Below are 23,883 nucleotides of genomic sequence, written 5' to 3' on the forward strand. Positions count from 1 at the left end.
GCCAAGCCTGGCATCTTTGATTGAGAAAATCATAGACAAACATTGAAATCTCCCCCACCAAAGGAAATTTCAAGACCTGTCAAGATACAGCCACCAGTAAAATTGTACATAAAAATATTAGATATCTGAAAAAGCCAAAAACACTTCTCCAACTAGTCATAAGGTGAAGGAAGATGCAGAAGTCTGGATCTAATGTGATACAAGTTGAGTTGAGATAGAGAGAAGCCCCAGTCAGGGGTCAGAAGGATGGTGATTGCAGATAAAAAGTCTAATGAAAATATAGCTATGAAACCTGCAAAAGCATAGAGGAAGCCAAGGGAGAGAATGAGCATTATAGTCCCCCCCAAAAATTTCAATGAGGAGTGCATCCAGTCTAGACTTGGATGCAATATTTCCTGCTCCGTCTGGGCTGGTATCATCCAATAACAGCAGCAAAACATCCTCTCAACCACTTCTGTGGTATCAGAGATGGATGAAAATTACATCTAAGGACTCAGACACCCTGTCTTCAGAGGTGGAGGCTGTCAGGAGGATAGAGAAAAGAAATAAAAAAAGGCTGATCTAAGGTTGGTTTTTAATGTTCTATGACAAGTTGGTTTTTCAGGATGATTTTTTTGACAAGACTGATCTTTTGGCTTGGTCGCTACTTTTTATCAAGATTAAGTGAAATGTTTTCACTTAGGACAAGGGCTAATGGCCATATTAGTTAATGTCCTCTATCCAAAATAAAAATTGAAACATTTATGAATACAACTATCTCACTATTGGTCTAATATCTCACGCTTGAAAACACTAACTAGTGAACAGATTAATCAATGGTAAATTTGATAGTTCACTTGATAAAGATTGATTTGGTTTTAAAAAGATTGTGGTATAATGTAAGGTAGGTTTTACTTTTATATTAATCTATAAAAGAAGGCTCAAGAAGATATGTTTACAGTATTTGTAGATTTTAGAAGACATTTGATAATATGTAAAATAGAATGTTAAAATGTTTTAAGAAAATTAGGTTGAAATATCAAGAAATAGGTTATTTAATCTGTTTAAGAATTGGGTATTTGATAAGAGGAAATAATGAAGAAAGGCAAGCTGTAGAATTGAGATAAGGATATAATTTGACCTTGTTATTTACTTGTATTCAACTGAAATGACATAGGAATTCTAGGAAATATGTTGAATAGAATAATAATGTAAAAATAGAAATTAAAGACGTTAAAATTTAATGATGACATGGTTTTTGAACAAAAACCAAAAACAAGAGTATTTAATTATATGGGTTCATTGTTTCCACAGAAATTCAGTTTGAAAATAAATAAAAATACAGTAAAGTGACAAAAAAATGGTTAATAATTAATCAAATTACAGAAACATAAAATACCAAAATTTAAAAAAAAATTAGTTTGTAAAATTAAAAGGAATGGCATAAAAAAAATATTAAAAAAATTTAGTTTGTAAAATAGTAGAACTAATTCTGAAAAATAATTTTTCTGAACATGGATGCAGCTGTAATGGATGTTTAAATTAAAAGGTTCAAGAGATATTAAGTTATAATCATTTAAATATTCATCTCAAATAGCATTTGAGCTAATTTACAACTGTTAAATGTGAAAGTGTAAATATTTTTATCAAAAGACAATGAAACATTGTGATTCTCTTCTGTGACTTAAAGTTATTGTTTAATTTCTAATAGAACGCAATTAATCATTTTTTTTACTAACCTGTTCCCACTGTCATCTTCTCTATTGCCTGATAAATCTATCTCTACAGTGTGTGCCTATAAATATAATGCACATGTATAATTAAAATACATAACTGTATGTAAAAAGGAAATATTACATATTTTCTTTTAAGTAAGTTTATAACTAACATATTAAAAAGAATCACCTTAAAAAAAGTTAGCAACTTTATAATACTTCTTTAAGTATTACTGAACTTTTCTGAGAGGGAACTTTATTTGTTATAAATAAATATTTTATTCTGATCAGAACAAAATATTACATTACATAGATCATGTCAGGATTAAGTAGATATGCTAGTGCATAGATAAAAACAAAAATAAAACTTCCTCACATTTGCCTGGATAGATCAAACCTTAATCAGAAGAAATGCTTGGATTTGTAAAACCTTAATCACAGAACGATCACAAAATACACAATTAATTATAAATTAAAAAATAAATTTAAATCATAAAAATAGATGTGATTAAAGATCATAGTAATTATTTAAAATATAAAATCATAATTAATGTTAAGGTAAACACATGAATTTATAAATATAAATATAAATCACAGTTCAGAAGGTGTTGAACGTTTTTTGAGCACATGATTAAAACAGACCCTAACAATTACAGGGCAACCTCACTCCTAGACACAACATACAAAATTCTTTCAAGATTCATCCTCAACAGGATCAGTTCACAACTTTAGAAAGGACTAGAAGAATACCAAGAAGGTCTCAGATCCTGGATGAGCTTTCCAGACCAGATCATGAATCTCAAACTAATAATGTATTACAACAGGAAAAGAAACAGAGACACATGATGATAACATTCGTAGATTTCAAAAACGCGTATGACTGCATCCACAGAGAATCCCTAATAAAAATTCTACTACATATAAAATTAATAAACATGATAAAACTGACTCTCACAAACACTAAGCCATAGGTAAAACTTAGAGGCAAGCTCTCGGAACCATTTGAGATCAAAACAGGACTATGTCAAGGCGATGTGGGCTTTCACCGGTATTATTCAACTGTGCTCTAGAAATGGTAATGAGGGAATGGCTAACGAATGTCTCCAAAAGTAAAAATAGGCCAAAAAATCAAAGCAAACTGTCTTGGTTATGCTGACGACTTGGCACTGCTAGCAAATAACATCGACAAAGCTAAATTACAGATATTAGAATTTCAAAACATCGCAAATACAATTGGCCTCAAAAAAATCTCATTCAAAAAGACAGAAATTATGCTCCAAAAACAAACATGATGAAAACAAGCAAAAATGAACTGTAAAATCAAAAAAGTAATCAAATTTACATACCTCAGAGAAATTATAACAAACAACCTAAGCAAAAAAACCTCAATTCAAATAAGAAGAAATAACTCTCAAAAATTAATCTGATACATTTACAATAAAGAATGCCTATCAATAAACACAAAAATAAGACATTACAACACAGCTTTAAAACCAAAAGCCACTTATGCAGCAGAAACAGTCTTCCACCTGAACGAACAATCAAAGACAGACAGACTCCAGAAAATTGAAAGAAAGATTGGAAGAACCTGCATCAAAAAAAGTACCAGAAAGACGGGGAGTGGTGGATTGTGCCCAACAAAATTTGTCTACAAAGAGTTAGAATACATTACAGACTGATATTATGCATAAGACGAGACTAGAATTTTTTGAACAACAAGATTCAAGACTTCGGAAACAGCTAGTACAGTATAGTCTCAACTCGAAAAACACCAAGACAGGATGCAGATGGATCAGAGAAATAAGAGAGGATCTGAAGGAAATTGGCCTTACACCACAGATAGGATAAAATTAAACAAGAAAGTCAAGAATAAAAACACTCACTTCGCATTCATAACAAAAAACTCACAACACAAACATTTTCAACACTAGAAAGGATACAAGATCGAAACATATGAAAAAGTACTGGGAGGACCGCAAGGTCGAAACGGTACTTGGATAATGGACTGACTAAAGTGATCCTGCACACTCATAAAAGTTAATAATAATAATACATGTAGACTGGAGATGCAAAAATTTTAGGGGTCTTTTATTTGATTTTAAAATGAATCAGCAGAGTAGTATTGGTTCTGTAAAATACATTCTCTTAATCATATTTTAAGTAAATGGGAAACTAAAAAAAAAAATTTTTTCTAATTTATTAACAATGGTAATCGAAGCAAAATGTCCCTTTCTTGTAAGTCAAAATACTGACTTGAATTAGTCAAAACCAATTCTGTTGTTTGGTTTGATGGAGGTGAATATAGTTAATTTTTAAGAATAAATGACAATTCATAACAGCAAAGATTTGTTTATAAATATAAAACAAAGACAAGTTAACGTTTTTAATTTTATCAATATCAGTCTATGATTCATTCTTACGGGTGTCAAACAATGATCTGACAGCCTATTTTTCTATCTTGAATTGTATATGTTATGTACATGCTAAATCATATAATATATTATTTATTGATAAATAATATTAATACTATTACTTTTCAAGTTATTATTCAGTATTATCATTATTATTATTATCGCTTCTTGGTCTCTGGCCCCAGGTTCTGACTGCTCATCTTGTCAGTGATAGTTTGTTGTTCACGTAGTAATAGCAATATTAATAATTTAGGTTAGCTTAGTGGTAGGTTATCTTCTGATACCTCTTCTCCTCGCTTGGTGTATCTTCATTCTGACATCTGTTAGTTCTCTAGGCCATTAACATCTAGGTCAGAGTATCCTATCTTGTAGTTGAGTTGGGCGGTGGACTGGATCTTTGTCTTGCATCGACTATGCCAGTATGAGGCTGGGAAATGGACTGTGGTTTTGCCAGCGGGGTTAGCTTGCTGGTTTTTTCCCACAGTGCGGCTAAAAGGAATGACGATTTGGCAGGTTGTTGGTTCTTGCCTGTAACATCTTGCCTTTTAGAGGTAGGTCGTGAGGTCAATCCATTCTAGATCTGAGGTAAGTCAGGGAAGCGATCCCTTTTTCTACTGGCCTTTGACCAAAGGCATTCAGTCTTTCTTTTTTTTTTCCAGATACTACGGCAACTGATGCTACAGGAAGTTTTTAACTTTTATCTTGATATCCACTCTGTGGTTAGTTTTTAATTTAGATTAGATTAAATTTTGTAATTTTTGGCAGGATGGCTCTGATGGATTTGAAATGTCCAAAATGCAAGAAGGGAATCTACGGATGGCAGAATCGTGTCTCCATTGTAAGATGTGTGAAGAGGTATACCATGCTTCTTGCGTCGGAGTGAAAAATGAAGAACTTAATCTCCTCTTCGACAGTGAGAGTAACCCAAAGTACACGTGTGAGGCTTACTCGAAGAGCCAAAAGATGATGGTACCCCCATATCGGGAAGAATGGCAGTGCGAAATCCATCACCGAAGAAGAATAGAACCAACATGATGAAGGGAAAGTCCAATGATGATATTAAGTGTGAAAAAATGATAAAATGCAGCTACGAGAAATATTACCGTTGCTAGTGGGCATTAAAGAAAATTTAACGATAAGATTGGACAATTGGTGAGTGCCAATGTCTCAACAAAGACTATTATTGAGAATCTTCAAGAGGACAATAAGAGTCTAAAGGACCAGGCGGCTGAGTTGTTGATGACTGGCATAACTGCCATGAAAACAATCTGAAAATGGTGAAGCCTGCTTCAGGCAGTACTGGGTGAGCAGGAGAACGCAAACCCAAATGCAAATTCCCATACTTTGACTTAGGTGAAGAGCTTGAACAAAACCAGTCTGAAGGTGAAATTATAAAAATCCTAGCCACCTCTGAGGTTGAAAATAAAGTGGAAAATATCAATGATGGCAATAAAATGGTTTCTCAAACCACAACTTGGACCAAGGTGGTTGACCAAAGAGCCAGAAATAAAGTACCCGTGAAGTCGCAGGATCAGCTGACTAAAGAAAAAAATAACAATAATAAGAAGAGAAACGTTATTATTAGAAAGGGTGCTGAAAACATGCATTTGGTGAGGCCACATTAGAGAGCCCTTTTTGACAAGGTTCGAGGAAAATATCAAAAGTGAAGAGGTTAAAAACCTGATTAAGGTAGCAGATAAAATTGATGTGACCTATACTAAATTATGTTCAAGGTGTATTGGTTACAGTTCATTCCATGTGCTCGTTCCAGGGGAAGAATATGAGAAAGTACATCCCCTGATGTTTGGCTGAGAGGATTGCTTGTTCTGCCGTACTATGGAAAGTTGGCTCCAGAAAGTATTTATAAGGGAGACAGTATGAATGGAAATGAAAGTTAGGAGAATGAAACCCGGGAGGAAGGAAATGAGACCCCATATAATGGCTCCTAAAAAATAAAAATTTCTTAATACTAAGTGAGAAGAATTTTTTGCTTCAGTTGCTGGATCTGCATTTGACATAGTAGCTGCGATAGAAAAGCGTTTAAGGATAACTCAATAACATTTGAGTATTTTCCTAGCGGCTGGAGTGTATATCATACTGACAGGAACTATGAGAACACAAATAAAGCACACAGTGGTGGTGATTCTTTGCTGGCTATCAGAAATGGAATACAGAGCTGCATAAGAGAAAATTCGAAACTTGCAGCAGAATGTGCTTGGGTTGAGACGAAATCAAAGGTTGTAATAATTTACTATTGGGTAACCATTACTTCAGACCAGATATCCATCCAGGTATAATTAATAACTATTTTCAATCAATGAGAGAGGCAGTATCCAACTTAAACTGCCAAGTAGTTATGAAGGGTGATTTTAATGAACCTAATGTAGATTGGAAGCTAGCTATGGTATATCCCAACCCTCCATACAATGTTAAAAAGAAAGCGTTGATGATATTTGGTTTTATGGATGACCTAGATCTGTGCCAGTATAACAATATTGAACCAAGAAGAGGAAAATCGATACTTCATTTAGTCCTGTCCTACTTTGTGGTGAATGTTCATTTGGAAGACGATGCACTTGTAGAAGTTGATGCTCCACACAATCCACTTGTGGTCACTATAGAATTCGAAGAAGCAGTGACAGATTATGTAAGAAAAAGCCTGGATTATAGAAAAGGCGATTTTTATGGACTTTACCAGGCTGTTAAATATGCTGACTGGACGGCGATCTATGATGCAGAATCTGTAGATGAAGCAACAGTTGGTTCTCTAACATCCTTCTGCAGACCTGATACACTGTATGAAGAACAAGAAGACTGTGTATAAGAAATATAAGAGAAGAAATTCTATAGAGGATTACGTGGTCTTTGGAGAGATGAAGAAGAAGGCAAAGATTTTATTGAACAGAGACCTTCAGAGACGGGCTGACAGAACTGAAGATCAAGTTAAGATGAAGCCTGCTAACTTATTTAAATATGTCAACTCCTATTTAAAAGAATCCAAATGATTTCGGCTCATCAAAATTAAGGTCGGGAGGCCGAGGTATTTGGGATGCAGTTTTGAGCCGGGCCAGTACTGGAGCAGAACGGCAATCACAATGCACCAGATTTAAATTTTGTTCAGTTGTCCATCTCTCGCCTGCAGAAGAGGCTGCAGAGCCTCGTGATGGATGCGTGGCAGCTGGAATTGCACACCACGACTAAGGGAAGATCCTAGTATAAATTTATACAGGATCTGGGGAGATGGTATGCCTCAAGCTTGTTTTTAAGGGCAACGAGTGCCCAGGTGCTCATGAACCATGTTAATTTAATCCAACATCTGTTTTGGTTCCGCCTGACAGCTGATGAGCTGTGCGTCTGTGGGAAGATTAAGTCAAATGAACACCTGATAATTGACTGCCCTGTTCTTTGGGGGAGGGGGGGCAGAAACCGGGCCAACCTGGAACTTAGAGGTCCTGGGGAAAATTGGCCACTCATAAGCAGCAAGTCAATGTGGTGAAAGCCACGTTATCGGACCGTGTGGGAGTTCCTTGATGCGGTTGCTTTGTTCAACCGACATCAGTAGTTTACCTAAGGGGAAAAGACTCCTACCACACTGCTGTGGAAAGCTAACCTTGAGATATATATGGCTGACCAACAGCTAATTAAGGCTCCAGGCGCTTCAATATGGTGGAGAGGTACTTGCTGGCATTCAGGGGTGTAATTTAGCACTCAACTATTAGTCGTCAATCACACTTTCATAATAAACATTGTGACTGGTTTGATATTTATAATACTGATCTATACTCTATTGATTTACTTTCAAAAAATGTTTTTTAATATGAATGATTTATTTTTTATTGTTATCTAACATTTTTTATTTTATTGTTGTTATACTTTAATTGTATCAATGTGATTTTTCCCCTATATTTGGAGATAAATAAATAAATAAGATTTTCATACACCATAATTCTATTCAAAATGCAATATAATATATATATATATATATATATATATATATATTATTTATTTGCACCATTTTATCAGTGTATTAGAAATACACTGAAATCTTCCCTCACACAAGTTATAATACCAAATTTCATTTTTGTTTGTTAAACTCTTATTAAGATCTAAATCAAATAGGCACTGTCAAATAAAATATATTTCAATGTGGACGTATAACTTTTAACTAACTGGCTATTCTTTGATTTTAAATCTGATGTAAAAAAATATCACAAAGATGATGAAGTACTGAATAAAAAGATACTTGTAAATAATCTTTTTTTTATATTTAGATGAAATGATGCAGGCTATGTACGTAATAATTTTCAAACCATTAAAGTCAACAGTATATGCCCAACATATTGCGGAATGATATATTTTGTTATTCAGAAAATTGTATATTTCTTTAGTAGTACTATGTTGTAACTCTGGCAATAATATCAGTGCAAAATGAAAAATAAAAAACAAGCTTCAACATCTAATCTAAACTGGTCACATGGTATTAAAGTACAGTTAAAGTGAAGTGAACTATAATTAACTCCAGCATCATTGTGGGCCATTATAAAATTACTAATATAAACATTCATAGACATACTTACAATTTGACTTTCATCAGTATCTTTGTAATAATAAACAGTTGTCATGATATCAACCCCAATTACCAGTAAAATATTAAGTAAGATATATTTTCCTAAAACTACAGCAGATATAAAATAAATTTCATCAAAATATTGCTTTCCAGTTTCTGTAACAGCTTCAAACATAATATGTGTCCAACTCTCTCCAGACATAACCTGTCAAAGAAATAAATTAATTAAATAATTATAAATCAAAGTAGATAATATTTAAAATAATAATTACTATGTTGATTCACAGGACACAATTAGGACAATTAACAGGATATGTTGTATAATATTCCATTAAGACACTGATTTTTAGTTTAATATTAAACGGGCACCATTTACACTATTTGCAAAACAGTGGCCATCATGGTTTTTCATGCTTAATGAGCTCATTAGATTTTTTGCCTTTGTAAATTTGAGTGATGTCATTGTATAAATTATTGTTTTACTCACTATCGATGTAAGAAATCCAGGTTTTATCGTTAATTATGATAGAGGAAACATTATTTTCCTCACTTTTACACACAATTACAAAAATGTGCATGAAGATTCTGGTTTTTCATTCTTGTGGATCCAGTCAATGTTTTTGTAACTGTTTTTATAGTTTACAAAAACCTCATTTTTTTTACTAAAAATTCTGTTTGAAGTATTTTTTTAAAGTTTGAAGTTTCACGACTAGAGTAATAATTATAAATGCTGGACTTCATAAACTTTTGCATTAATATTTTTTTAAAATGACAACTGTATGAATACAGTGGTGCTTACATTTGATATATGTGTTGTACCCATCTCACTGTTTCATTAGTGTTAATTCTTTGGCATATTTATATCAAAATGAAAACAATATTAAGTTTGGCAATCATCTGTGCTCATTATGGATGTTTTGAACAAACAAAATTGGCCTTCTTTTTGTTTTTACAGCAGTATGAGCTCACATTATCCTTAATAAAATTTAACATCGTTTACAAATTGCTTACAGCGAAGTGACTGTAAACCAGAGCACAGTGATTCATCGGGCAATAAAATTATGAAAATGTGAACCTAATTGAATTGAAATATTGGATGAACCTAACAGCAAAACACCAATTTTTATGATGAATCTGGAACATCAGATTCAAGTTAAAAAAATAAAATAAAGGTGTTGCATCAGTCAAAAGTTATTTCAAACGAGATCAGAATATCATTTATAACAAACATGATTATTATATTAAATTTGAATATCGTGTAATGTAACTTTAATGAAACCACTTCCATTTATTGGGTTCGATAAATGTTGTCGAAAGAAAAGAGAAGAGCAAAATCTTCTGAACAACCCTTGAACTGTGTCACAAAAAAGGAAAGAATTCCTTTTCAATATTGTTACTATTGCTGAAAGTCTGGTCTACCACTATAATCCAACAAAACAAAAAAAAGTAGAGCTTGAAATATTGCCTTGAATAATTATTTCACCCAAAATATTAAAAATATAGCTTTTGAAGATTCTTTTGACCGGCTTTTGGATTTAAAACATGTCTGCTTGATTGTTATATGAGGATTATGATTATAAAAAATGCATTGCATTAACATATTCAAACAAAGACTAAAGAAAATAGTTCACAAATTTGTAAACTCAGGATGCAATGTATTCTTGAGAACAGCAAACAAAATAAATCGTTTCACACCCAATGTAACCGTCAAACAAATATAATGCTCATGAAATATGGATAAACTAAACTGCTTTGTCTGTTTAATACTGGGACCGTGTGGGTAGTTCACAATATTAAACAAGGATATAATGAACAGTTAAGACTACAATGAACAGCAGCATAGCCAGCATTCCCTATCTCATACACTCACATCACACATTTACTAACTACAACCTTGATATTTTACGCATAAAAAAGGTCTTCATCTTAACACACTTGAAAATTATGAAATATATAAAGATATATGAGTGTACAATAACAACATACCAAATGAACAAACGATTCAATCCAACACACTTTTCTCAACCGCATTGTAAATATGCATGCTTAATTCAAAAAAAGCTGCCAGTACGTACATCAGCTGATTTTAGTATAGAACACAGCACCAACACTAGTCATTGAAGATGGCCACAAAGATGAGTGAGAAAGTTTTAAAATAAGTTAAACACATTATATCATAAAAATTCGCATTTGGTTTTTCATTCCTATAAGTTTATATCTTTAAAATAATGTTTTTGCTGACTGTTATATCAAAAACATATGGCGTTTTTTTAATTCTAAGTAACCCAAGCATGTGCATTTTTTTCAGCTATCCCAGTAGAATAAGTAAACATTTAAAAATAAAAATCTAAATTATTATGTAGAATAAATAGTAATAGTAATATTTACCTGAAAAGTGTGAATTAAAGCATTCTGGAATGTTCTGTACGGAGCATGAATTGTGCTATTATCGTATTCATTTAATTTTTCATAGGAATATAAATGTATTCCAAATGCAGCATATATTACAAGAAATATACTACTAATTAATAAAAGTGTCAACAATTGTTCTACTGAATTCCCCAATAAATTAATGAAACTGAAATACATTTTTGAATATCTGTAAAGAAAAAAATTATTTATAAAATATGTTTTTTTATTGTTAGATATAAATGCAGTATTTTTAAACCGTAATAAAAGTAATCAAGAATCATGCAATGTTATCGTTATTCTAAATTTTGTCTTATGGATGAAGCTCTTAGATATTTCTATTGTAAAATGCTTATAAATCAATACATTTTTAAGTACATAAAGTTAGTTTCATACGTCACTTCCATATCATGTTATTAGAGATGGCTAGATGTGCTACTATGGATGTAAAGGAGTATTTAATACTCCAGCATTTGCATCATGGATATACCAAGAGAAACGATGAAAAATTATTATATACGCTATATAATAAAGGAATAATGTCAGAAATAAATATGTCTATGTTTGTAGCACCATGTCCTTAAAGTACAATCGGTAATTACAGTTAGTAGTTGCAGAATATCAAATTAATTTCTATAATGATCATTTATTATTTAAAATATAAGCATATGAAATAACATAAGGGTAAATGCACGAAGATATTAAATATTAAAAGAAAAACATAATTCATAAAGCAAATAATTCATAATTCAGATATTAAAAATATGTATCAGAGTACATATTTATGTACACATTGAAAATGATGCAGAAAATTGAGGGTTTTTTAATTTTTATTATTTAAACATTTACTGACACAGTAATATTGCATCTGTGTGAATATTTTTAAATTGCATTTTAAATAAACTGATGGCAAGAATTTTTAAATGATCTAATAAAAAAATTATATATTAATTTGAAGTATAGTAAGGTTCTTTCTTATAAGTTGAAGTATTGTGTGAGTTATGCAAAAAGAGTTCTGTTGTCTGGTTTGATAGAAGTGAGTATTGTTATTTTCTAAGAATAAGTGTCTTCTATTCCTTTTAGCAAAGATTGGACATCCATTGATATAAATATAAGGATTTTTAATTTTCTTAATATCAGTATTCTACATGATTCATACATATTGTGGGCACCAAATAATGATCTGACCTATTTTTGTATATTAATACAATAATAATAATTTGTGAGCAGTGATTTGCCAATGAAACAACTTTTTACAATTAAAATAAGTACAAATGACTTCATTTGGATATATTGTAGAGATAATCTCTATTGAAAAGATATTATTTAATGTATTTCATAATAATTTCATCCATTTTTATTTATTTATTCCCTTGTGTAAGAGCTAAATTATAAACTAATAATCCTGGTAGGTGAAACTTCATTTTTAAGGATTAAAAAATGATTGTCATAAAAATTAATTTGATGTACTGCGACTATTGAACTGTAAATACTGATTATACTTTAAGAATATATGTATAGATATACATCACAAAACATAACTCTTTATATTATTTAAAATGTAGATTTCACAAAAATGAAAACAATTGTAAATTGAGATCTAACTGAAGCATTTCTGAAAATTTGTTTGTTGTAGAAAAATGAAGTATTAAAAGAATGTCTTATTCAAGATGCACTGTATGGAAAAGTGTCTCAAACTGATCAGAGAACCATTCAGCAAAATAGATACTTAAAAACAAAAAATAAGAGCTAAATTTCTACTATTCATTTTTACATATTAAAGTAGGTAAGCAGTAATCCTCAATACCAGAAAATATATATGAAGTTTTCTGCACCAATTTGAAAAAAAATCTATTCTAATTTGTATTTTAATAAACTAACATAGGATAGAATGGAACGTTCTAATTTAAGCTGTGATGTACAGATTGGCCCCTGTTTTCTAATTATATTTTTCATTTTAAAATCTCAATTCAGTCACTGAAATTTACAATAATCAGTCTGAATTCCTTAGTATTCATAAAGGAAGTCTAAGGCTTGGTGAATACGAAAATGGTATTTGGATCAATTATATTTTCAGAACTATTTGATGTTCTACCTTCTGATATGTAATTGCATTAGAAATTTTTCATTGCATTTTCTAATGAATTTTGTACTTTAATTTATATTTCTACTCCCATGATGTTTTTCCACTCACAATTTATTTTGAATCCGCATAGACTTAGTACAAATCATTTGCAACAAACATTCTTTTAATGCTGCTGAATGAAATGGTAATATTCACGAGTGATTTAGCACGCTCTGACTATCACTCGTATTGTATTGGTAATAAGCAAAAGCTGATTTATGTTGCTAGTAGGTCGTTGAAAATCCACATTGACTACATGGGGATAAACTGGTGACTTAGGAAAGTATTTCTTTGAAAATGAATGTTTCAGAATGTCATATAAATTTTCAAAGCCATATATCTGAATGTTATGTTTTCGTTGTTGCAGAACTTGTCAGAAACCATATTTATGGCGGCTGACTGTAGATCCATTTTATAGCTTTCTAGATCATATTATTTGTTTGTGATTATCTCAAACAGGCAAAGATAACATTTTAATTTAAAAAAAAAACACTATCTATTAAAATGTAAGTCAATTTCAAGATGGATTTACTTAACTCAAGGTAAAAAAAATCTTTGTTTCTTAAACGTTACATAAATACATTTCATAACTAAAGATTTAACAATGCCAGTGACTAATGGTTACGTTATTAATGAAGAAGTTGTGTAATTAGCTCTGAAAAGTTATGGAAGCACAATTTCCCAAGTATTTTTCAATTTTTTAAATATTTAAAAAATGGTACACTGTTTCATCAATCTGGTGAGTGAAACAAGAAACTAAAAAAGTCAATTCGCTGTAACATTAAAAAATGTTTCATTTCTTTGCCAAATTTTGTAGTGACTGCAGGTTACATCACTAGAGTAGTACCACAGCTATCAGTATGACAGTAAAACCATGTTCTAGCCATAAAATATATAGTTTTTCTGGTTGTTCTTTAGGTTTACAAAAATTTACTGCATGTAAATTACCATATGAAACCAGAATAAATTACCTTCACAAAATCATATCAGCTGACATCATGTCTTGGAACTGTAAACAAAAATCAAGTTGATACCCATGATCTTCATCATTGTCATTGAACAAGTTGAAAACTATTCAATTTGACGGACAAACATTTATGAAGAACTCTCCATAATATTGGTTTTTTTACATTACTGATTTTCTAGATTCAGTTACAGTTGATCTATATAGGCAGTACTGAGAACAACCCTACTGCATTCTGATATACAGCATATACATTCTGTGAATTCTAAGTAATTGCAAACTCGGTTTAGTAAAATAACATCGCATAGAAAAACTACTCTGCATGTGTAGCAGCCATTTCCATAACAAGTATCTTGTTGGCCTAATACTATATATTATATATATACACATAAAACAATCATACATACCTTGTAGAATTAAGTAGATTTAAAAGATGTAGTGCTCTGAAAGCAGTCAATCCAAATGAATTGTGAAACCAAAAGAAAGAAATGCATGATGCAATTACAATAAGCAAATCAAAACACATCAAAGCATTAGTAAAAAATTGACTTCTTAATGCAGCTATTTTTATTACTACTTCTATTAAAAACAATGTCAAAAAAATTGTTTCTGCATATCCTGTAAAAAAAGAGTAAAATATAAGAAATTACTTGTAGAATAGTAAATAGACTTATTTTTGCTGTGATTGTTCCAGAATAAGTTATAACTGACTGCAGTTAAGGATATAAACGTTCTTGTAGACTAATCGTAATATTAAAGGGTAAAACTGAATATTAGGGTCTCACTTTTCATATCATATTGTAATAATAATATTATTAAAGAATTTAAAAAAGAATAAATTCCTAAAATTAAGCTCAATAAATTTTAAAAAGTGTGTACAAAATGACCTTGGTAATTTGAAAAATTACCTTATGTATATATAATATGGAAGAATAATTTTTATTTCTTAATTTCAGTATTTGGTCAAAGTATTGTGAAATAATTATTAATTAATCTTTAAAAAAAAAAATCAAATGCGTGATTAGAATGATTGACCAAGAAAGGTAAGTTCCTGTGTAAAAAAGAGAAAGATAAGAATCAATCTCTGATAAGATAAGTCAATCTCTGTTTTTTCAACTTTATATATGTGTAAGTTTAGTTAATTTGGTGATAGAAAAACATTTGAAAGGAAAAACTTTGAGGAAAACAAAAATTGAAATTATATTTATATATACTTGTATATTGCTTATGATAGCTTTGAAAATTGCTGGACTGATGCATGAGAAGGTATATGCAGAAATTTGAAACTGGTATATCAAGTGTCTGAGGGTTAGCAACAGTCTTACCTTCAGTGGTATCGTTTCAAAATAGTTGATTAATGACCTTTGCCAATACACTTTGTGATAACTAGTCCGAATTTGTAAGAAAACACTAAAAATCTTCTAGACTCATACAGATAAATTTTTTCAAATTCATTTTATCGGTAACCAGTCTAATAAAAATTAAGTTCAATAAACAGTTCTTGCTTCCATCACCTTCACACAATTCTTCTACAACAATTTTCAATTATAACTAACACTGCAACCGTGATATTCTGTAAAGAAATCCTGTTCAGTCAAAGTTGGCAAGAAAAACTATAAAAATTGGAAAGTAAATTGGTCAAAATTGTAAAGGCAATGGTAATAAGCTTCAGCTATCAGTAAGTGTCACATACCAGAATTTTAGAGGTATGTCATATGCAACCAGGTGTTACATTTCTTGAAATGTCACTTATCTCATGTTACCTCAATTGAAAGTATATACCTATTTATAGATCTGTGCAGGTCAGAGAGCTGGCTGGTAACAAATAAAGTAAGTATCAACTAAAGTGGCAAACGAAACACACTGGAATAATAAAGATTTAAAGAAGAAATTAGTCAGTTGTAAAGTCGATTGAGAAGACATATTAACAAATTATATTTTGGTGAATTTTATGTAATAGATGAATAAGAATATTCAATAATATTCATCTACCAAGTAAAATTTATTCTTGTTTCTCTTTTTTTTTATGATGTAGGCCTTTCCTCATTCTGATTCTTTAACAAAGTGTAAGAACTCTCTACTATATTAATTTAATATATTCTTTATTTTTTTAGTCTATTTTAATTTTCATTGACTGTATTTTTTTTTACTAACTGCTTGTTAAATCATAAAATGTATGACAAGATAAATAAATACCAACGTTTAGTGTAATTGCTACTGTCAGTTGGTTATACAATATAATAAATTTGTAAATAAAAAAATAATAAAGAATAAATTCTATTATAGAAAAAAAAAAATAATTTACAACTTAGTCCTCAGTAATTATTAAAAAAAAATTTAAAAGCAATAATCAAAAATGCATACTTAAAAATTCTGTTACTCCTTCAGACTGTTCATTAGTTTTAATACATAAAATTAAAGTATTGATACATATCAGTGCTGATACTGCATTAGAAAATCTGTAATCTTCTACTAAATTCTTCAAATAACTCCTGTAAAATAAAAAACTCATTACATTTAAATATAAAATTACTGATATATAAAAAGGTCATAAAAATATTGTAATATATGACAAGTATTTTGTATGAAAAGATCAAATGCTAGAAATTATTCCTAAAGGCTTAACTTATAATACCTTTAAAATATATCCTTGATTACATTTAACCGTAGCCACCATGGATATCAATGTATTTGTTGATCCTAAGAGTGCGTTTTTAGATTCAAATGTAAAAATCTCCTGTTTATTCATCTAAGTTCGATATGAGAAGGTTTTCAGAGTGGATTTGTCAACTTCATAAACAAGTGATAGTCATTCGGTGTGAAGTCTGGTGCCTCAGCAAATGGTGGGCCAAGATTTCCTACTTGAAAGTCTAGTATATAGGCTTTATCACTTTGTAATTAGACTCTTCATTGTTTGTTTATAATAATATATCTATTAAAAACAAAAAACAATCGACGCTGAATTCCAACAGCAGATTAGTTTTCTGTTCTGAAGCAACCAAATGAACAGATATATTTTGTATGAATCCTAGATAGGCTTGGCTTGGCATTTTTCATGCAATACAGATTATCATCATAATCATCAATAACTGTTGTAACGGGGTGTAATAACTGTAGTTATTGAAATGAATTAATAAATATGTAATACTAGGTGATATTTGAAATTGGACATCATAACTAACACAGACTGTTAACAGAATGTTTCACAACTTGAGGTCTGGTAAGTACTTCCTGTCAGACATGGAAGTAATTTCAACTATGAAAGTCTTTATCGGCCTTGAGTCTTTATTCTCTGAATGTCCCTCATGTATATTTTTATACAAATTAACTGAAATCTTATAAAAACTTTTTTTCGTAAAAGAAATGTTGAAACAGTGTTTAGTTTTTGTTAAAGTTGTTCTTCTAACTGTATTAGATAAAATTAACTAAGATTAAAATTAATTATATTTTTAGACATTTGTTCAGCTCAGTGCTGAATTTTAATCTGCTGATACAGAAGTCTGACAATCATAGAGCGGGTTCAGATCATTATAGAGAGAAAAATATTTGTTATCAGTTGATCATACCATGTTCAAAATTATAAAATGGTAAAAGGCCATTATGAAGACTAGAAATAACATGAAACACACTTTAATTTAAAATGCTCAAGATGGAAAAATGGAACTCAATGTATCAAGTACGAGAAAACTTGCCTGAAGGCATATTGATGAGGTAGTGGTATAGATCTGATATCAGTAGAACAAATAAATAAGTGAATACTTCTTTTAATATTTATTACTAAAAATAAATATGGTAATGTTATGCTTAGCATATTTTTTTGGATCCAACCCAGGACATATTTTTGAAATTACTTAAAAGTCTTAACAGTTTACTGAAATTAAACTTTATTTATTCAGTTGTATTTTTCACTAGACATGACTTTTTTCAGAAATGGTTTCTTTGGTTTAATTACATCATAAAGTTCACAATAAGAAAGTTCTGAATTAATTTTAACATTTACCACATGTTTATCAGTAAATACTGAAAATCTACCCCTTTCTGCAGATCAAATTTTCCCCGTAATTGAAAAAACTCTCTCAATTGAAGCAGATTTCCCAGGCAAAGACATAGCAAATTCAACCATTTTAGAAATATTGCAACAAGAAACACCAGTCTTTTGAAACACCTTAAAAATTGCTTTCCACTTCTCTTCAATACTATCTGGTACTTTTTCAGAACTTGAACCACAACCTACCCTTTGGTTTTGAATTACCTGGTTCAACAATTTACATTCATCAAATAGGTCATCAATATTTATGGAATCTTTTATAATTTCATTAACAACTTGTACACTCTCTTCTAAATCAGATCAGGCAATTTCAGTTCATAAATTTATCCATTGAAACTTACTAACTTTATCAAAATTGGTTCTCCACAACTCTAAATACTGGATACTAGAATTATAAAAATTGTCTATGCTTGAGAAGAATTTTTGTTCCTCAACATCATTATTTTCTTTTAGAGTGCATAGCAATTCTTAGGCAGAAGATGGTATAAATTTATGGGATTTTCTTTCCTGAAGTTGGCAAATTAATTCAGAATATGTCTGAAATGCTTCTGTTGCTATAATAGAATTACCTTCCAATTTCAGAACTATATTATTATAACTGTAGAGTGCCATATAAAAGTTTCAAAAACAGTTCATGTTCTGGATTTTCAAAAATCAAATAATAATTTTGGGCATTTATCACAAGATAAGAAGTATGATTTTAGGCCATCAAAAATGGAAAGAATTCTTTCTATTACAGGTAACAAATTAAGGAACCCTTGTGCTGCTATGAAATAATACTTTTTTGTAATCTGTTTCCACAAATTCACAGAACTTTTTAAGTTTCTTTACTTTTACTGTATATATGTAAAAATATTTATACATTTTTATAACAATAACTTCTATGTCCAGGGGGTAGAGAATCACATGCTGTTTGTACTGAATTGTGTAAAATGTGGACTGAACAACTAATTCCTAAAACAGATTTATCTAAATCTAGATACAACTTTGAACTTTTCTGAACACATTTTCATTCCCCTTTCTCTTCACACCTCTAAAATTACTGTTAGTGTTAGCAGTATAACAGACCAACTTTTCTTCAAGTTTATATTTTTTCACACACTATAGAAGATACCAAGCCAAAATTGAGCAATTTCACCTAGCACTTCATCAAAATTTAAAAGTTTAACTTGAATTTTCTCCTCCATACTGAAATATTTTACAACAACTGGAGCAAGTTTTACTTCACTTCTGTTTGCTGTCCATCATTACTGCTACATAATTAATGTTTTCCAAAGAATGCAACAGATTATCAAATATAAATGGCAAAATAACATTAACAATACTTGCCTTGGTTTGGTTCTAGTAAATGAAAATTTTGGGTCGTATAACTTTTTAACCGGTTTAAATGTGCATTCTGATGTTTTTAAACTGTGTTCGTGTCAAGCAGTGTAGTATGAAAATGTAGCTTCTTTAGCACCACACTCCATATTACTGTTATTGTTATTCCCCCATCTTTGGCTTTAAAAAAATCCCTTACGTTTGCTGAAGTAGTAGCATTAACACTCCTATGTTTAGCTGTTTACATGTGGTCTTCAATATCACCCTGTCCTTTATGTACAACAGAAAATTCTTCAGTACATAGCGTGCAATAAACACATTCATTGTTACTGTCATTACACAATTTCAAAAATTTGTATTCCTGTTGCTGGTTAACATTAAACACATTTTCTTTTGCCCATTGCTAAACGATTGAAAAAACGGATAGAGATAAAATGATCAAAAACGTGTAGACGAGTTATTTCACGCACGAAAACAACATAAACACATTGCTCTGTTGTGTTGCCAAATGACTAACTAAAAAGTTGTGGCGAGACCGGTATCCACGCCTCCGACAAAATCGACGTCAGTGCTTGCTCCAAGGTTGGCTGAGAGGTGCACGGCCGTAAGAGAATGTTTAAAAACGCGATGTCAAACATATAGTTCTAAAATAAAAAAAATCCTCGTCAGTCATAAAATTCTCAAACCCCGGACAACACTAAAAAACCAGGACTGTCCGTGCTACCCACCGGGTTGGTCTAGGGGTGAACGCGTCTTCGTAAATCAGCTGATTTGGAAGTCGAGAGTTACAGCGTTCAAGTCGTACTAAAGGCAGTTACTTTTATACGGATTTGAATATTAAATCGTGAGTGCCAGTGTTTTTTGGCGGTTGGGTTTCAATTAACCACACATCTCAGAAATGGTCGACCTGAGACTGTACAACACTACACTTCACTTACACTCATACATATCATCCTCATTCATCCTATGAAGTAATACCTAACGGTAATTCCCGGAGGCCAAACAAGAAAAAGGAGGGAAGGACTGTCCATGCTAATCCCAGACGTACGGTAGGCCTAGTTAACGTACTTTTTGTTAATTAGATATATGTTTAAATACAGTACAAATCAATGACTGCATTATTACCTTCGTTGCTATAGCTCTGCTGCAGCAGCATACATATAAAGGAAAACTACAGCGATCAGTTTTTTGCAAATTTAAAGACCCCCCTAAAAAGTATTAAAGTCCAGAAAACACAAAAAAGTTATAGAAATTACAAAACTATGTATGTATGTACGTACGAGAGGTTATATCTAAAGTAATGACCGTTTCATTGTAAAAAAATTTATTCTGAAAATTTAATAAATATTTTTTTTCTCTTAAACTACATACCTTATACTACTTCTGTATACAATCGCTACACGAATTAAGAATTTATCGTAGCGATACACCAGCTCCAATATACCCTCGTTGTATTCTTCTGCGGCCAGTCCACCCAATGTAAACAAACCTTTCTTAAGCCTAAATGGTCATGAACAGTGCGACCAATAACATCTATTGAAACATCAGGAAAAAGAAGGGCCAGGTTGGAAATCGTTGAGCGACGATCTTTTCTGATTTCATCATCGACGTGTTTCAACTTACTTTTTCGTGTCCGAGTGATGAGACATTAAAACCTTTGCGACCAGTATTATGCCACCGAAACACCAGAAGCATTTCCTTGCCACAGATCTTCTAGTGTGCATTTGAATGGGCAGAGGGTGCACTTTAGGAGATGTTCAGAGTCCTGAATCTCACCGCACTCGCAGTTCAGGTCGTTAGGCTCTATTTGACGCCATTTAGCGCCGTTAACTCTGGTTGGTGCAACCCCAGTTCGAAGCCGGTTTAAAGTCACCCAAGTTTGCCAGTCCAGGTCATGTCCTGGAGCTGTTGGGGCTCTTTTTGGGAACCATGGAGGGGACTCGATAGATGTAGAGTTCAAAAATCCCTTTCTCGATTTCAGTCTCGGAGGGGGTGGTCGCTCCATTTGGTACATTTATGTCGTCTATCGAAAGATTGTCTGAACCGTTCAATGTACTCGGCTTCAGCACGACGTATTCCAGGTTCCTCCACGCCCGCCGCTCGGTGCAACTTTTCAATAGGAAAAGTTTCAACAACCCGTTTCCCGTTTCAACAAGTTCTCGGTGATTATCGAGGGCGTCCCCGAACCTTCTTCATCATGCACATTAATTCTGTTATTTCTAAACCTTTCACATCATTTTCGGACGTTTCTTTCATTAATTTCATTACCACCGTACTCAGCAACCAACTGCCTACGAATTTCAGCTGGCTTAATGTTTTGGTGGTTTAAAAAACGTATGACTCCACGTATTTCACAGTTGGCGGTAACATTGGTTTATCTATTCATTTTATAACGTAATAACTCACATGTAATCAATGATACTGCAACGCGACAACTTACAGACAACAATGTAGTGTGTACATTACTAGCGTGGCCATGAACGACACAGATTTGCCAACGTTAAGGAGAGAAATTTCTAGGAAAATTCCCAAATTTCTGGGAAAATATCTAGGGATATCACTAAAATAAATTTTAGTGATATCCCTAGAGATATTTTGATTAATATTTATAAGACTTGTTCTACATAGATTACACAAAAATAGCTCAAACATTTTCTATACATGGGGCATTTATGGCATTAAATTTTGGACAAAATTAAAAAAAGGGAAGGTAGTTTTCATTATTTTTAATTTTTACATTTTATATAGGTAATAGAAAATATTGAGGTTTAGTGTGATGAAAATACTTAAGACATTTAAAATTCCAAAGTTTTAGGTCTGTTGGATTTAGAGGTATTTTCTGTTTTGTCTGTGAAATGATTTATTAATAAACTTTTCATCTTTTGAGTATTGCTTCTCAGAAGAAAAGGCAGTATTAATTATCCTTTTATTTTTTTAAGATTCTTCACTCAATATTTCTATGCATCAAAACACTTAAACTTTAGTGAGAGGGAATTCTGGTACATTGTAAAATGAAAACTATCATTAATAAAGAAAGAAAAATAAAAACAACCTGTTTCTAATTATTTACCAAGAATCATAAGCGTATGTATAATGACTAGTTCTGAAATCAATATGAGGTTGGACACTGAAGTTATCTGATACTTGATCAACAACATCTGTAAAAAAAAAAAAATGATAATAACATTTCACATTTGTTCTTTTCTTTTTTTAAAAAAATAACTTGGCACGGTTTAATAGTCCAATCTATTTGCATACGAGGGTTATTTTTTTCAAGGTCCGATCGGTCGCGAAATAAAAACCCGCGCAAAAATCGGATGAACCTTTGCCCATATGTGTTGCCAGCGTCTTTAGTATGGCCTTCAATCACGCCGCGTCACTTCGTTTAGTTCTGAACACGCAGCTAGCACGTAAACATGTCTGCAACAATAGCATCTCCCGCCAAGTGTGAAGTGCGTGCGGTAATTCGATTTCTTCAGGCTGACGGGTGTAATGCAGCTGAAATTCATCGACGAATAAGTAATGTGTACGGTAAAACTTCAATGAGCAAAAACAAAGTGCGACAATGGTGCAGGAACTTTAAAGCAGGGCGTCCAGGCGGTCAGGGAAGTAAGCCAGTGTCAACCGATGATCTCGTTGAGCGAGTGGATGAGGCGATTCGAGAAAATCGTCGGTTCACAATTTCTGTATTAAGTGATTCGTTTCCTGAAATTTCAAGGTCAGCTCTCTACACCATTGTGAGCGAGAGACTTCAGTACCGCAAACTGTGTGCGAGATGGGTTCCCAAGATGCTGTCCGACCATAAAAAAACAATGAGAATGGACGCCTCCCTAACATTTCTCCAGCGCTACCACAATGAAGGAGAAGATTTTTTGAACAAAATTGTCACAGGGGACCAGATACGGGTCCATTTCGAAACTGAAGAAACAAAAGAACAATCCAAACAGTGGATGCATTCTCATTCTTCCAGTAAACCAAAGAAGTACAAGCGAACCTTCTCCAACAGAAAGTGTATGGCTACTGTGTTCTGGGACCGGAATGGAGTTCTCTTGGTGGAATTCATGGAACATGGCACAACCATCACTGCAGCCTCATACTGCGTGACTCTTCAACGTCTACGAAGGGCAATTCAGAATAAGTGGAGAAGAATGTTGTCATCAGGCATCGTCTTTCTCCATGGCAATGCTCGGCCGCACACTGCAGCTGTAGCAAAGAAGCTCCTGCAGCGTTTTCGTCGGGAAGTGTTTGATCACCTACCATACAGCCCGGACTTGGCTCCTTCCGATTTTCACTTCTTTGCTCACATGAAACGCTGGCTAGGAGGACAACATTTTGGCACAGACAT

General features: G+C 32.1%; 1 protein-coding gene across 3 annotated transcripts in view; it reads right to left on the reverse strand.

The window, feature by feature from the left end:
• LOC142327343 (voltage-dependent calcium channel type A subunit alpha-1-like) overlaps window positions 1-23,883 on the reverse strand; it is a 149,482-nt gene that overhangs the window by 68,054 nt on the left and 57,545 nt on the right. For all 3 annotated transcript variants that reach the window (XM_075370297.1, XM_075370298.1, XM_075370299.1), the window contains exons 10-15: window positions 22,609-22,696; window positions 16,535-16,662; window positions 14,578-14,788; window positions 11,061-11,271; window positions 8,683-8,877; window positions 1,719-1,774 (exon numbers count right to left, since the gene is read on the reverse strand). In XM_075370297.1, the coding sequence (XP_075226412.1) occupies window positions 1,719-1,774; window positions 8,683-8,877; window positions 11,061-11,271; window positions 14,578-14,788; window positions 16,535-16,662; window positions 22,609-22,696 (889 nt within the window). The remainder of the gene's footprint in view (window positions 1-1,718; window positions 1,775-8,682; window positions 8,878-11,060; window positions 11,272-14,577; window positions 14,789-16,534; window positions 16,663-22,608; window positions 22,697-23,883) is intronic.

The sequence above is a fragment of the Lycorma delicatula genome, chromosome 7 (assembly GCF_047948215.1).
Source record: "Lycorma delicatula isolate Av1 chromosome 7, ASM4794821v1, whole genome shotgun sequence".
In the NCBI taxonomy this organism is placed as follows: Eukaryota; Metazoa; Arthropoda; class Insecta; order Hemiptera; family Fulgoridae; genus Lycorma; species Lycorma delicatula.